This window comes from Photinus pyralis, unplaced genomic scaffold, assembly GCF_008802855.1.
Source record: "Photinus pyralis isolate 1611_PpyrPB1 unplaced genomic scaffold, Ppyr1.3 Ppyr1.4_LG4, whole genome shotgun sequence".
Taxonomy (NCBI): Eukaryota; Metazoa; Arthropoda; class Insecta; order Coleoptera; family Lampyridae; genus Photinus; species Photinus pyralis.
In genome coordinates, this window is record NW_022170511.1 from 27,856,234 (window position 1) to 27,872,693 (window position 16,460).

Consider the following 16,460-nt stretch of genomic DNA (forward strand, 5'->3'; position numbering starts at 1 on the left):
AATTAGTCGTTGATTATAATCATGTAAGAAATGTCAAAAAACCGGAACAAAGTTCTACAAAAGGCGAACAGACCGAAATGAACTTGGAAGACTTACAAAATTAAATTTATTTATCATCGCCGTATATCATTGCCTTTTAACTCCTTAATTTTCCATGAGATGAAAGTTTTAATGGGACCTTTTTCGCTTACCTCTAAAATTAGATTCCACTACTATATAACTTTACTCAATTTTGTAGATGTTTATAAATGAGTGTGATGTTCTTAGCCTCGGCTCTTTTTTTAAACCGATCTTAATCTTAATTTTCTTTACAGGTTTACCCGAAAAGGGATATTACAAATATAGTAGAAAGCAGTCACTATTTGAAAATTGGCAGCTGGTGTAGGTCGGGTTCAACGACGGGGTCCCAAGTTAGAGGAAAATGTAAAACGGCGAGATGGGTTAAGCCCTTCAGATGTTTAGGTGAGTTCGATTTCATTTTTTTTTAAAGCTGGTTAAAATAAATATAAATACCTAATTGCTAGGATGCGTGCCAGTAAAATCTTGTAAAACTAAGTTGTTTGACATATAACTTAACAATTTTACAACATATTTGTTTTGGCTCAGCTTGTGCAATCAATTTTCAATATTTTACTGTCTCATTTATAAGAAGTGGATTACGTCGTTACAGTTTATTTTTTCACATGTTTTAAAACACTAGAATTATTTTTCAAGGGTATTTTACTGAAGTTAATGTATAAACTTCAGAATACAGTTATTGTATTTTCGCCAGTCCAATCCATGCAAAATCGTGTGCATACCGAGGTATATAAAACCCATTACAGCATCATACTTTTGTGCTTATAAGAGCTTTAATACTGGTAATTCCTGGACCTTTAAAAAATAATTAATGCGGGGATTCAAAAGTTCCTTTGCGCGAATTAATTTTCTCCAGTAGTATAAAAAAACCTTTACAACACTGCAATAACAAATTACATTTATAATAATAAGAGAGTCTCAAAAGTGCCCTTTTCGCATGTAATTAGGAATGTGCTATTCCTCCGCGCTTGTTGGATTTACGTTCTCAATTTAATTATATTTACACATTGATTTATGTGTAATAATAATTTAGATTAGTATTGCTGTTCATCATCGTTGTATTAACGAGTAACAAGAAGTGGGTGTATTATTAACAAATATCGCTTACAACGAGGTCCACTATTTCATTAATTTAAAAGCAACGTCTAGCGTTCATGATCTGTCAATTTTTGTTGCATTGTCTTATTGTATTGCAATCCTAGTCATGCTCCCCTGGAATAGATAAAAGAATAGTACATCTACGTTGAATTATGAGGTTTCCGTAATCTCAAAGTTATTTGTTAAACCGCTAGTTTGATATAATATGCTACAGAAACAAATTGATAAAACTTCTTTTATGGTGGTTCGTTAGCTTTGCTTGATCGATGTTATTTAAAGGGTTTTGAGTGATACCTTTTGGAGAGTCCACTCGTCCTGTGATCAAAGTACTTTTACTTGCGGTATAAATTTTGTCCTACCGTACTTTTGTTCAAAAATCAAATGGCATCTAACCCTGACCTTTCATAAGGATTATAAACCGTAATTCGGTCTTATCCTTCACACCCTCAATTTTGCTTGCACTGTGTCTAATAAAAAAATCACGCATGTTGAAATTCAGTAAATTTTGTTCTATCCGCTTAGTCGTAACTACTTTCTTCAGTTTTACTCTTGATACCCAGCTGACCAGGTTATAAATAATAATTTAAGTTTTGAAGTTGTCTGGAATTCAATGTTTATTTATCAATGACAACACATCTTACTTGATGCATCTGCCTTTATTCTACAAGTAAAGAAGTTCAAATGCAAAAAAAGCATTTCTGGTAAGTTTTAGTCAATAACATTGCTAAAATGGAGAAAATGAGAGTTATCAGTTGGGGAAAGAGGCCTTATAAAAAGAAACAATTAGTTGGGGCTCGACAATACCACCATTGGACAATGACAATGGAAAAATGTCCTTTGGGACGAATATAAAACACCGTTAATTTAGTATAGCAATAAAAAAAATTTAAAAATGTTAGTGGCTGAATACTTTTGAGCGGTAGTGTACATGTAGCTATTCAAAGTGCTAGATTACCTGAAGCTTTATTCGTTATTAGGAATCTTAAGAGAGTTGGTTCAATCGAAACTGTAATTACAGCCGATTATTTATTTATTTATTAATTTATTATCCCTCTCTTGTTCTGGGCCCTCAACAGACTTGCGCCCAATTACAGAGTGACCCGCATAATGCTTTTTAGATTATGGTATTTTCCATTCAATTCTACCATTGCAATTCGAAATATATAAATACTTTATTTGCCTTACAACGGAAGTGTATCCGAATCATGAAAAATCTTAAGTACAGAGAGTGCTGTAGGACAGGTTTCGTTGGGCACCTTGTACATACAGTAATAGTTATTAAGAAGTAGACACTCTTCTGAAGGGCGCCTAATTTTATGCAACCAGAATAACTTTTAAACAAATAAAGTCTGTCATATTAATTAATTTGAATTTTGTTGCTTTGGCTTCACAGAAAATAAATTTCTTACGCTCGTTTCACTGAGGCCGGCACTATCCCAATTGACAATGTGAACTTTTTCTGCAGTTGAATACTTCGCACATGAACGAAAATAAAAATACGGAAGCCAAAGCAACAGTATTCAAATTAATTAATATGACAGCCAGATCTTATTTTGTTTTAGGAAGTTATTTTGGATGCATCACATCTACAAATGGGTCTACGATTTTACAATGCTCTCCCTAGAAATATCAAATCTATATCGGCATTCGTCCCATTTAAAAATAAAATTCGGAAAATACTTAACACAATGGCACCATATTCACTGGAAGACTTCTTCACAAATATCGCAATTTATTAACTGTACTTTTTTATCGAAATTTTTATATACATTTAATATTGTTATGTTGTTGTTTGTTTAATTTATATCATAGTCTATTTAAATTTTATCTTTACATTTAATATTGTTATGTTGTTGTTTGTTTGATCTATATTATAGTCTATTTACATTTTATCTTTATACATTTATATGAAGTTGTAATTGTTCCAATGGTATACCACAAAAGTGGTTCAATAAACGATCTCTCTCTCTCTCTCTCTCATAAAATTAGAGGACTTTCAGAAGAGGTTTTGTCATTCAAAAGTAGACATAGGGAAAAACAATACACGTAAACCCCTACTACCTACGTACATATTGCCTTTAGTAGGAACTATTAATTTATCATTCAGTCAATTTTCATTAACACTTCGTAAATTTGCCAATAATCTGATTAAATACTCCCTCACCCTTCTACCAATTCCAGTGAGCGCTGACGACTCCCTTTGGTAGAATCAAGTTATTTGCTACTCCGCCAATTTTCATGAACACTAACATTATTTATTACAAAGAACAATATCGCGAGCAATCACTTATTAATTACTCTCACTTTCCTTGTATATTTGTTTTGATCAGTAGCTCAATTAAATATGTACTTTTTAAAATTGTTTTTTTTTCTGTTTCTTCTCTTTGTCAGAGTTGAAGTTGAACTTCTTCCAAATCTATTTCACATTTAGTAAACGTAAATATTATTACCTTTTCGATTTTTTTCCCATTACGTTATGAGATCAGATATTACTGCATCCTACCAACATTTTAAATTTAATGTAAATTCATCCTTAAATTTTGTCTTAAGGCAATGTTCCATTGAAAAATCTTTCGAAAGATTTACCGATTTATTTTAGTTGTTTGAAGTCGCAACGTGGTAGCACTGGCAACCAACACAGAGGTTTATAATTTTTCAAGCACATTTTCAATGTGCGGTTTTGTTTTCAAATGTTCAGTCTAACGTTGCCCGGAAGATAGTTATGCTAATTATACGATCACCGTAAAGTTCTTTTCAGTTGCCCATGAGCGATAGTTCTGACTGTAAAACTCTTCTCATAACAACCTATGCTTCCTCATTACAACCTTATATGAAAACATTCCGAAATGGAAATTTGAATGATTATGTTTAACAAGGTGCATAGGGAACCCTGTAGTTGAAAAAAGTGGAACAGGGAACTGAATTAAAACGCTAAAGGTTTACGGAAGTTGCCTCAGATGAGTGTCGATCCTCGCGGTTAACTTTCGTGACCCGGTGTCGACAGAGGTTGAAATAAACCAAGAGCATCGGCACTCGCAGGTAACGGTGAATTTGTTAATGAAAATTAGAGCCGAAAACTAAACAAAGTACACGATAAGAAGGTGTACTCAAAATGGCGGTAGGTACTTACGTGAAAAATGAGCAAAACGCACATGTATGACCTCCACTAGGAGCACAGGCGAACCCCGTCCAAACTATCACTTCGGAATTTCCAAAATATGAATTCACTCGCCAGAGATCAATAAATTCAGAAGATGGCAATTAGAATCTCGTCGCCGGACGCTTAGGCCGTATATTTGAGCTGATTACCAGCTTTCCGATTTCTTTAATCAGCTTACAGATGATCTGAACATAGTTGGGTTGCATCGCTGTTATATTGTCCATTACGAATATTTTGACCTTTGAATTTGTGGGAACAAAATTTTTTCTCAAAACGCAATAATTGGAAATTTAAATTTATATTAAAAGTAACGCAAAGGATTATTTCTGTATTTGTAAAAGTCAAAAGCTCCTTAGAAATAAATTATTGTGTTTGCAGTGCGTTGGCGGAGTTTAATTGAATTTTCCAACAGCCGTTCAAATCAAGGTTTACTTATATATTATTTTTTAAATTAGATTTTGAAGAATAACCAATGACAAGAGAATAATCTCGTATTTTTCGTACCTACGTTTTAAAATTAAAAAATAATTTTTACAATAAGCGTACATGAGACTTTTTCCGTTGTAGCCCGTGCCGGTAAATAACATTTACTTCGACAATGAAATTGTGGAAAGAAGCGATAAAAATCCTCTCTGAATTGCACTTTTAATAAGGTTTCAATCCTTCCAATCACGTTGCAAGTTCAAATCGCAATAGAAACGGAAAATGGTATTGTTCACTTTTCCCAGTTGATTCAATTTCATTTGCAGTGTTTCATCGGAAATATCATAAATGGTCCAATTAGACAAATACTTCTAACGGGTTTTGTAATGTAATTGATTTGAAGAAAAGTGCGTGACTTCAGCAATGAAATTTAATATTCAGACTTTCATTTCGTTTCCTTCTCGGTTGGAGACATGAACAGTTTTCAGAAAAGATTATTTTAAAATTCCTTTGTTGATGCTTTGTTCCTGATCGATTTTCCTATTTTATGCCAAGCCTCGAAAAAAAGCGTTGTAGGGTTTGAGTTTATGTGTTATCTACCTTTTTCAGACAGATTTCTCACTCTCTATCATCTCCAAAAGTGCAGGACGAGAAATATGTTGGCGCTTACGAAAAACGCTAGATTTCGCAAGATTACGAAACTTTCTAATATCGTGATGTAGAAACAGAGCGTACCTACCCATAACAGCATTAAACCCATTACAACTTATAATGTAAGTTGGCCCGGTAGTTCTGCCATTTGGTAAAACTTCGAACAATGTAACTATAAAATCAGGGAATTTAAGATATCCTGTTCTTTATTGCGAAATAACGTAATAGTATTGATTTTCTGCCACGGCCGACGCCGTTTTCCTAGGAACGATACATTGATAAGTCTTAAAAAAGTGGGCCCAATATTGGGTTTATTATTTAAAATTAAATTTTTCCTCCCTTAATTGGGTATTGCTTTCCATCAATTTCTGCGACGAAATAGCCATCAAATTTGCATTGTGTCTGTAGGTAACCCTCGTCGTATATTTTGTGTATTCGTTACATAAACTTTGGTACACGCTTTACATATTCATAAATTCTTTATGTATCACCGCCACATCGTGCAATATCGAAGTCTCCTTTGAGTTTGAGTTACATCTATACTTGTATTGAACAAAAATTGACATATTTTCCGACTTCACGAAGACAATTTGATATGAAAAATAGAGACCCTTTGACGTTTTGTAAAACCTTCTAAACGGTTTCTCCATATACATTTCTTTTAAAAGAAGACTTATTGCTACTCATCGTAAAAACTGATGCGAGCTAAAGCTCCCTTGTTACGATTTCCTTTTTAGGTCTCCGATAGTTTTATGTGGTGTTACTTATGTGAGGGATTTCCAAATATGTATTAGTACCGTTTTTCCACAGATTGTGCGTTAATGATTAATTTCGTACACACCGAGTATAAAAATATATTAACTATAGCTAATCTCATTATACTCGAACTCCTTAAATTAATCGAACTTTTAGCTTCACATCATACTGCATTAGGGTAAAAAATGACCCCCCCCCCCCACTTTATTTACGGAAATACCCGTTTTGAAGCCGAATCAATCAAAATCTCGATGATATCGGTCCGTCAGTACTCTCATTTCCGCCTAAACGGCTGAACCGATTGGAACTAAATTTGGTATACATATTCCTCGATATAAAATGAAGAGCTGAAAAGCTTTTGGGCAGAATCGCGCATGCGCAAGTATGTCAAACTCTCATTTCCGGTTAAACGACAGAACCGATTGGAACCAAATTTGGTACACATGTTCTTAGACATAAAAGGATAAAATCCTTCATACATAGGTTTGCGGGTGGTTGGTATCTGTGCTAGCCACAGCAAATTTGTTGACTCACACTGGGTCCCCTCACCAAGCTTCGTCTTATTTTGCGCCTAGCCTTAAAGAATTTTTTTCAGTTCTTGGAACATGAAACAGTTTTCAAAGTGTTTTGTTGGTCCTTAAAATTTTGTTATTTCCTATTTTGAAAAACACATGCTATAGCATATGAGGAGCTTTTGTCTACCTTTGAGATATTTTAAGTGTATTAAATGTTCATTAAAAGACCCTTCGAACTTTTTAAAGAATCTTTTAACAGATTTTCTTTTTCTTAATGGTCTTTAAAAGTTTCCAGCAGTTTTCATAATTATCCTAGATGCTTATTAAATTTTTAATATACTAATTAAATTTCACCTTACGCGACTCGGTAACAAATTTTACTTTCACAATTAAATAAACATTCAACAATTCTTATACAAAACCACGTTGAACTTTAAATTTAAATAAAAAGAAGAGCTTTTGAGAATTAAGAACTTCTTGGTTTCTTTCACAGCTTTAAAACTCTGTATGATCTTTAAGTATCATCTTTAAGAGTGTTAACAGTCTTTAATAGTTTTTATGGGTTCTTTTGGACTATTCAAAACTATTAGGTTTTCAAGGGCCTCCAAAGGTTTTCAAAACCTTCAAAAGAAGGCTTTTTAAATTTATTCGGACCTGGTGCTTGATTGTTTTTGATGTTTTTGGAGCCTTTTTGGACCTATAGCGTCCTGAAGGGTCTGCCATGCAAAAACATCTGGAGTCTATTACTGAACACTGATTCTATGATACTCCAGTATCAAGATCTTTATCGATTTAGGTATAGGAGGCGCAGGAACGCACAAACGACCTAGATAATGCCGTTAGTTTGATTCTATGCGTTACGCTTTTTGTGAAAACCAAACGAAAAACAAAGAAGAAACTCAAGAGACTCAACCCGCCAGGTTTATTTGGAAATTTTTTTTTGTCAGCCAAACAGCTGCGACCTAGATGTGATGTCGGCGGAACGGACGGACGGACAGACACCACCAGAAGAAAAAACCCCTGCTTCTGGCCAAGGTTGCAGGTTTGGCACAATCGGTCAGACGAAGAAACGCCTTAGTCCAAAGTACGGGTGGCGGACACGGTCACGTTTGCCCTAACGGAACTGCAAGCAACAAAGCATACATTAGTTGCTGTTTTTTACATAATTTATTTTTTATGTTTTAGTGTCTGCATTTATTATTATATTATTTATATACAGGGTGATTCCTATAGTACCTGCCACCGTTTGGGAGCGTGTAGGTGGTGCGTAGGGGAGTATTTTGATATAGGACACTTGGGGTCGGAAATCTAAAATAAGGGTGCCAGAGCCAAATTTACCTTCTGGAATTTCGCGCCTGTAGGTAGGCAACCCAACCGGCCGGCGGTGCACACGGAGCGATCTCAGGCGGCGATGTGTGGCTGACACTTGATCAGAATTTTGTTTAAACCCACGAAATCCCGTCTGCAACGACGCGTATCAAGTGAATAAACACTATGGCAATAGTATAATAATAGTTGGCTAGATGTAGGAAGTGCATTGAGAACAACGGTGGCCACGTTGAACACTTGTAAACGTTATTGCTTTTGACTGTCGTTTTCCCTCCTTCCCTCCCATGTCGCTTCCTCGCGCTAACTCGCTCTGCATCGCTCCGCGCGAAACGTCGGTCGGTTGGGTTGCCTACATACAGGCGTGAAATTCCAGAAGATAAATTTGGTTCTGGCGCCCTTATTTTAGATTTCCGACCCCAAGTGTCCTATATCAAAATACTCCCCTAGGCACCCCCTATACGCTCCCAAACGGTGGCAGGTACTATAGGAATCACCCTGTATATTGTGTATATTTCGACGTGTCGAAACACTCTTGTGAAATCCGACGAATAAATATTATTATTATTATTATTATTGTAGCTACGGGAAATCAAATACAGGAAACGCAGAGCTGTAACGCCTAATAATTAGCGGAAGAAAGATAGCAAACGTTCACCTTTAAAATTTATCGGTAGCGTGCCGGATAAAAATCTCAAAATGTACGCGAAAATTGCCAAAAAATGAACTTACTATTAAACGCCAAAACGGCAAAAAATTCCCTCTAAGCAAAATGGCTTTACCTTTTATAAAATTCGTCCATTTCATGGAGGGATCGACGGTCCCAGCCGACACACCGTATTCGATTGTTTTGTTTTAAAGTTCGGTACTGGAAATCAAGTGTAAAAGGAAATTACAATAAATTACCTAATTATTAAAGCGTTGTCAGTAACATTTATAATCAAAAATTATCAAGTGGAGAAAGAGACATATTTTTGAGGCAGCAAAACCACCTTCAACATTGATAGTCAGTCTTTCGTTAGCGCTCTGTTTACTTTTGGGCAGAGTTTATATAAAAATATAATTCGTAGTTGTTTAGTTTGTTTTGTAAATGGAAGAAAGTTGATGAGGATATACTTTTTTAGTTAAGTGTTTCTGTAATAAAAACCATTTCACTAATTCGAAAATACAACGCCGAACCTTCTTATGCCATTTACAGTAGATAAACGATATGCGACAATCCTAATGGCTTATCAAAAGTCATAATGTCATTTGCACTGCAAACGTTGCAATTTCTATGACCGCCAATAAGTATGCAAATCCAGAGCTTTTGTGTTTTACGCTATGATAACATCCTTTTTGTATGAGTGTTTCAAATATCTAATGCATATTAAATATTTCAATAACCCACTTGCATATGTGTAGTCAATTTAAAAGCGAAGTGTTAATTAAGGCGTATATCTATTTATTCAAGTGGATCCTGAAAGGCGTTGAAGTACAGTGCATGATAGAATGAAGTTAGTGTGGGTGGAGATCGGAGGATGAAGAGGTTCAATTAATATTTAGAGGAGAATGTGCCATACTGAAAAGTTCTACATTCTAAATGTTATACTTGAAAATTAGTTTGTGTTGTGTTTATTCAAGTGCTCAGAAGTTCGTTCTGTTATTTGAGAAAATACACAAAAAGTTTACTATTTTCTGTTGCTCGCTTCCAAGTTGCCTGTAACGGCATGCCTTGGAGATACTTGAGTGCTCGTAAAATTTTTCATAAGCCCTGATACACGACCCTTTTACTGTTTCACTTTGCCTCTCAAACATTCGCCTACAGCACGATTCTGAGAGCAGGCAAGTTTAGTAATTAATTCGGCAATAATGACAGATCTGACGATGGGATTTTGCCTGCTTTAACCGAGATTCTCAGCAACTTTCTCTCAAGTATGAGGTACGTGACATAATCGCTGTAATATCACCAGGTTAGCAGTTATTCTGAAAGATGACAGTCGATTTATTTCTGTCAAAATTACATTCGGGGAACGTGTCCTACATAAATTATCCAGTTTTATTTGAACATCGCCGACTTGAGCTTGAATATGATTTTTTCGCTTTTAAAAGCGTTGAATGGATTGACGATTTCCAGTTATTAACCGGGTGCGTAATGCGTTGTGAACTAGTAAAAAATTGCTGAAAAGTGACAATCTAAAATTAAAATCTCCATTATCGCATACAGTATGAAGATAATAAGAGCATTAATCCTGGTAAAACGTCATGAAGTACACTCTCTTCCGTTTGATGATTTTTTTGCGCCCTAACAGATTGTGTCCTACTGCTAGGAATAAGGAAAAAAGTAGTAGCAATAGTAATAATGTTCCGAACCGTGTGCAGGTCAAATTGTTCATTTTGACATCCACGAGGAATATTTTAGCCCAGTATTTCCCGTTTGCACCGTAATTCGTTAGTGCACTGCTTGAAATTTCCTGTTTAGTTTATGAATTATGTAAGCAAAGAAATAGCGAGAAAATGCAAAGAAATACTCTTGTGGTACGTCTTTATGGAAATGTTCCAGAATTTATTAAATAAAGCTAAAATAGTCTTGGTACGGATTTATGATTAAAAATGGGGCACATTACTTGAATATATTCTGCAGTATATAAATCGCACAGTTGGCAACCTTTCAGGGGATGTCAAACGTAGTGCACTTTAAAGATTTAGGATCTTTCTCACAGTTTTATAATAAAATTGTAAAACAAAGTGACGTGTATTCCATAGAATAAGGCAGACGTTATATAGTTTTTGCATGTCAGCACAGCGAAACGTGACAGTTAAATGTTCTTCCCTTATAATTTAAATCTTCCAGCAGCGTGAACGCAACGAAAGACGAGACATTCATTATTCCATAAGTAAAATCCACGTCAATAAGTCGCGATGCAGTTGAAAGGATTCTTAAACATTGTACGAGCGCGCGTACCTAAATCATAATTGAGTTTTAATCCACGTTTGTACAATAATTCCATTAGAACTCCGCTGAAGCGCGAATGCTCGGCTATTTGAGCGAACTGAAGGGTTAATGAAAATTTTAAACTGAAATGGGAATATTTTCCCTATTGAAGTATGTGTAACCATGCGGAAGTAAAGGTTTTAATGATTGTCAACCTATTTTATACGAAGTTCAATTTCGAAAGTTTACACATCCATAATCCGAATGGAAGGCTTAATCGTTGCCGGACTCATAAATGCCGACCACTCGAGAAACAATCCAGAGCGAAATTGCCTCATCAAATTCAAATCGTTGAACTAATCTTACATTTACGGAGATTTTGCACACAAAGTGTAATGTTCACCCGGATAAATTCCCACTTATTGAAGATTACTAGGACTTTTAAAAGGGCTCTGTGTACTTAATTAGCTGGAACGATGAGTGTATACTTTTAGCCTATTTTCTGCTCTTATGCAGGGTGGCATCTATGTATTAGTTATCCAAAGAAAGGCCTCAATTTATTCTTCGTCACCGACACACTGAAGAATGGAAGACTTAATACGTAGACGTGGACTTGTTGATATTCTCTTTCCTAATCTTGTGAACATTTTTCTAAAATTTATATATCAACGCGAGTAAATTTTGATTTCCGCAAAACTTGCTAGCGCAGTAATTAATCCAAACAAGAATTTTTAATTCCAGTTCTTGGACAAGAAATAAGAAGAAAAAAATTCTTTTGGGATGAAAGGCCCCTAGCCCTACCGAATCATTTTCTCAAAAATATTCCGGTGGATCGCGTTACGAAAATGTATAGTTTTTTATGTGTTGCAAAATACCAATTCTCAATGTTCTTAACATACAGGGAAAAAAACGATACGTGTTGCGCTCAAGTTAGGTTTCAAGAACTCGTTCCCCGAAATAGAAGAGATCAAGAAAATGTGATTTATTACAAAATTAGAGACAATGAAACAACAGCAAAATTTTGGCCATTACTATTGAAATTTTAGATTCTTATTTGACTGAAAAGTCTTCTGTATGACTGCTCCCAATGTAAATTTCCATAAGAGTGCCCGCCATAAAAATTCAAGTTGTTTTTCTAAAAAAGAGGACTCTTACTGAAAATATTTAGGTAACCTAATAAGCAAATTTATGCGCTTAGGCTTAGAATTATTTAAGTGGTATACATATATTTTAGTTATAGAGGGAGTGAGATGGGATCATTTATCAAACCTGGCGTATGCGGAATCCGGAGGCCTCCGCGCAAACAATAGTCGGGACTACCTACCCATTAAGGGTAGATTCAATTTTGTTTGTAATTAAATAATTTGATATTTGGCACCATTGATACATTAATACGAGTTAAACTGTAACAATGCGTTACTATTATTACACAGAAACAAAACGCGGCGGTATTAGAGCAGAATAATTCTGAAAAGTATCGAAATACTATAGCTATACCGTGTGTCACAGGTTGAACGCACCATAGGCAAACATAATTAATGGATTGTTAGCGAAGGATCTACAATGCCTCTCATATGTATTTGAAGTTATAGCGTCCAACGTACATACGTTATTGCTTTTGCCTGATTCTAGAAAGCGATTGGAGTAGTACGCTGAACGCTAATTTCAAAGGCCTGGGTCCTTCACGAAAAAATACAGTACTGTTTCCCTATGGTGCGTTCTACCTGGGACACACTGTATAAAAAAATGAAAATCACATACTTTCTTTCCCATTTCGTAACACCAACAAATTCTAAACATAAATACACAATATTATATATTATAAGCATAAAAAGTGCCTCATCAATTTAGAAATTGTTGGAAATTCTACGAGTATATTATATTAATTATTAAGCGTATTTTATTTTCTAGGAGAAGCATTGGTATAATGATAATCGTATCAAACTCATCCTCTGAACATAAACGGATTTTGCTTATTGTAAATCTTTCGATGTCTGTTTTAGTGCTTTCGCAAGAACCGCACTAAAATACTAATAAATATTATTATAATGTCGTTGATCAATTCATTCTTGTACAGTTGGGAAAAAAATATTAGACGTTTTAAAAAGTTTATAATCTATCTAGTTTTCTTAACATTTCAAGAAAATAAAACTTTCAACATTACTTGGGTAATTTAACATGGTATAAAAAATAGAAAATAGATAAATTATAGTATACAAAAATTTCGTCCAATCTGTTACCAGGAGGAAAGTTTCCCATGACGGAGCATGCGTTTGCTCTTCGTATGGCGATGCTAAGTTTTTGATAAAGAAAGGGTGTGAATCTTAGATCACGGGTCTTAAAAGAAAGCAATTTGGCAAGTTGCAAAACTTCACCACAGAAGGTTGCAAGTGTCTCCCCAGAAAAAGGAACGAAAAAATAATTTCGTTTGATATTAGAATACTTCCGAATTTTCTGTTTTGCCGAAGTATTAGCCACTGAACGAGATTCTTTTGTAAAGTTGGTAGATGAGAAGGAGACAATGTATCCGAGCAAGTGGCATCCCATACGAAAGGACGTCCATTCTTCCAAGGGATAAGTGGCATCCCATCTACTCGTTTGTTTTATCTGTAGACAGTCCGGGGGGCTCTAGGCGATTAGGGAAATTGACTGAGTTCAGAGTTTTTAAAATGATGTTGTTAAGTTCACGATGTTTTGAGTATCTACCATGAATCCCATCTTCGAAAACTTGTTCACCACATATACACTTGTAAGGAACACAGATCTTTGTATCAAGTCTTAAGGCAGTACAAATGCGAAAATAATTGTTATCAAGAAGTAAACTAATTGACTTTGCTGGAAGGGCGTGGAGCCATTTGCTTCTAGACAACGGAAAGAATTAAAGTGTGCGTGACTTGAATCAGAGTTAGAGGAAAGGAATGCGGGAAATCTAATATCAACCGCAGAACGGATTTCGATACCACCAGATTTAATTGGTAAAGATGCTAAGATCCAGTCTTTTCGTCTAACTCTATGTTCAATATTTTCTCCAACAAGATTTTATGGCGTACATGTACGGAGAATATATTATGTTCATTTGGGAGTTGCGACACAGATCCAAAGGAGGAAATAGGCAATATGGTGGCTATTCAAATCATCTAGGCGACTTGTCAGTCGTAAATGTTGTTAAAGTATTTAGTTTCTTCTCAAAAACTTTTTTATCTACGTCGAGGGTGATGGAGAATCTAACAATTTTCAAATCGGTTACAGTTTGAATTCCTTGGCATAGTTTTTAAAAACGTTGAGCTTTGCGTTCATCATAGGCAAAGGTGAAACACAGTTGACATTTAAATGTGTTTCTTGTAAGACGAATCTTTTCGCGTTCTGAAATCTTCCAATATTACGTTTGGATCACCACCCAATGTGCCGTCGTCCATAAAAAATAAACAGCTCAGAAAGGAGATTCTCAAGTATTGGTTGCAAGGTCAAACAGAATAGATAAGGGCCTATAGGATCACCTTGGTGGCATCCGTTTTGTGACCCATCAATGCAAAATCCTTCAGCAGCCCCACCCTCGATATCCCCTCCACCCCCTTCTTCAGCCTGCACACGAGGCTGTGTAGAGACAGTTACTTTATAGAGCCAGTGTTGCCTACTTCATATTTGAATTTTCGATGCAACATGTCCGCTAGCCTGCTATTGTCGCCACTGTCATTGAAATTACAGTGACTTTATAGAGACGTTAACGTAAATTGAATTATTGTTTCTTATTAAGTGTTAATTACGGTTTTAGTATTCGAGGTACCTGATTACTGATTAGTGTCAAACGTTAGACATTGCTATCGCAATATTTATGTAGGTACCGCGCTATTCACTATCCCTCTTGTTTTTTGTTTGTGTTTTTATCTGTTACAGATAAGGCAGAAAAGCATCCTTAAGAGCACAGACGGCCGTTACGACCTGAGTTCAAAATAATATTATAATTTTCGACGACGCCTTGATATAACGTTTGTAAGATTGTAAGATGTACTTGGTTCTGCCTCCGGGTAATGCTAGCCGGCTGGCCAGAGTTCAAAAACTGACTATTTAATTATACCAAAATTATAATAAACTCTAAAAACACATTTGCCTAATTTAACAGATATTCTTACTCTGAGATCCATATGAAATTTGTGAGAGTGCTCTTTAACAAAAAAGTTACACACTAAACCTAATCCTATAAAGAAAAATTTATAGATTTAGCAAACCATGCAACCATCAGAGAGATTGGAGATGATAACCGTATAACGCCATATGTAAACTCAAATAACCCTCGCTTCCAAGCTCGCTCGTGTCGCAAACTTATACTTTCTCAATAATAAAGACGATATAATAAAGATTGTTTATTGCATAACTTTCTTTTGCTACTAATGACAACAGATATGAAATCAATGTAATTATAAGAACACTTTTTCTAATCCTTTTAATGTTTTCTTGCGTTTCAGTTTGTAAAAACGGTGTTTATTAAGGAAAGAATAATTTGTGCTCTTGCTCTATCGTGCTACAAACAATATTTCATGTGGTTTGGCGCTATGATTAACACATTTCTTATTTTAATTAAATGTAGGGAATTATTTAGTACATAAACGCGGCGAGTCTAGCAGGATGAGTGATTAGTTATTATTTGTTATAGTCGATAAAATCGAAAACATAGCCGGCAACGCGCATTTAAAACTCTATTTGGCAACAGCACAATGAACACACCCTTAGCACAACATCTAATTTGAATATGTAGAAGAGGGGCTAACTTGATTGACCTCTCAAAAGGAGGAACGGAAATATCGCTTCCGTTATTGATCACCACTCTGCAGTCTGCTCGGAAACATGCTAACCATTCTGCTCAAGCGGAATAAATTGAGCAAAAATATTACTCGAATTAAATTCGATTTAGTCTCATATGGCGCCCATATGTTCAGATCGTCCCAATTACATCCATGTAAGTATGAAAAAGTGTGCAGGAATACGCGTACGCAGTTTCTAATCTGCGGATTATTTATGATCCTTTCCGGGCTTCAAATGTATCGATACGTCTTCGTGCTACGAGGGTAATAAATTAACTAAGTCAGGGATCTAAATATTTATTACTCGCAAAACCAAACTAACATGAAGGGTAGCATGTTTTACTTCCAAATTACTTCTAATTTGACATCGGTACCTATATGTTGTTGATTCGCTAAAATTAATAACGCATTGAACTGTATAGCCAGCGTTGGACTTCTTTTTCTGCCGTGAAAGTGAATTTGTTGTATGAGATAGAATCCATTTTTTTGTTAGTCGTTTGCGTCATGTTACGTTCTCGCCTAGTACTGAGAACGCTTAAGTATATCAGAATGTTTTGAGGGAATGCACTGAACGGTTAATCAAATCGCCCCGTAGATTTTATTGAATACTTTTTTTCTTTGTTACAAGGAAGCAAATTTTATCCTGGATATGTTCTCAAAGTGTAGATCGTGTAACTTCAGGTTATGACATTAGCACCTATGCTTATAAACTGTTGGACCTCCATCTTGTAAACTGACAA

General features: G+C 35.4%; 1 protein-coding gene across 1 annotated transcript in view; it reads left to right on the plus strand.

Annotated features, from left to right (window-relative positions):
• The window catches only part of LOC116169507 (amyloid-beta-like protein), a 56,511-nt gene that overhangs the window by 17,899 nt on the left and 22,152 nt on the right, over window positions 1-16,460 (plus strand). The window contains exon 2 of the mRNA XM_031485622.1: window positions 315-462. Within this exon, the coding sequence (XP_031341482.1) occupies window positions 315-462 (148 nt within the window). The remainder of the gene's footprint in view (window positions 1-314; window positions 463-16,460) is intronic.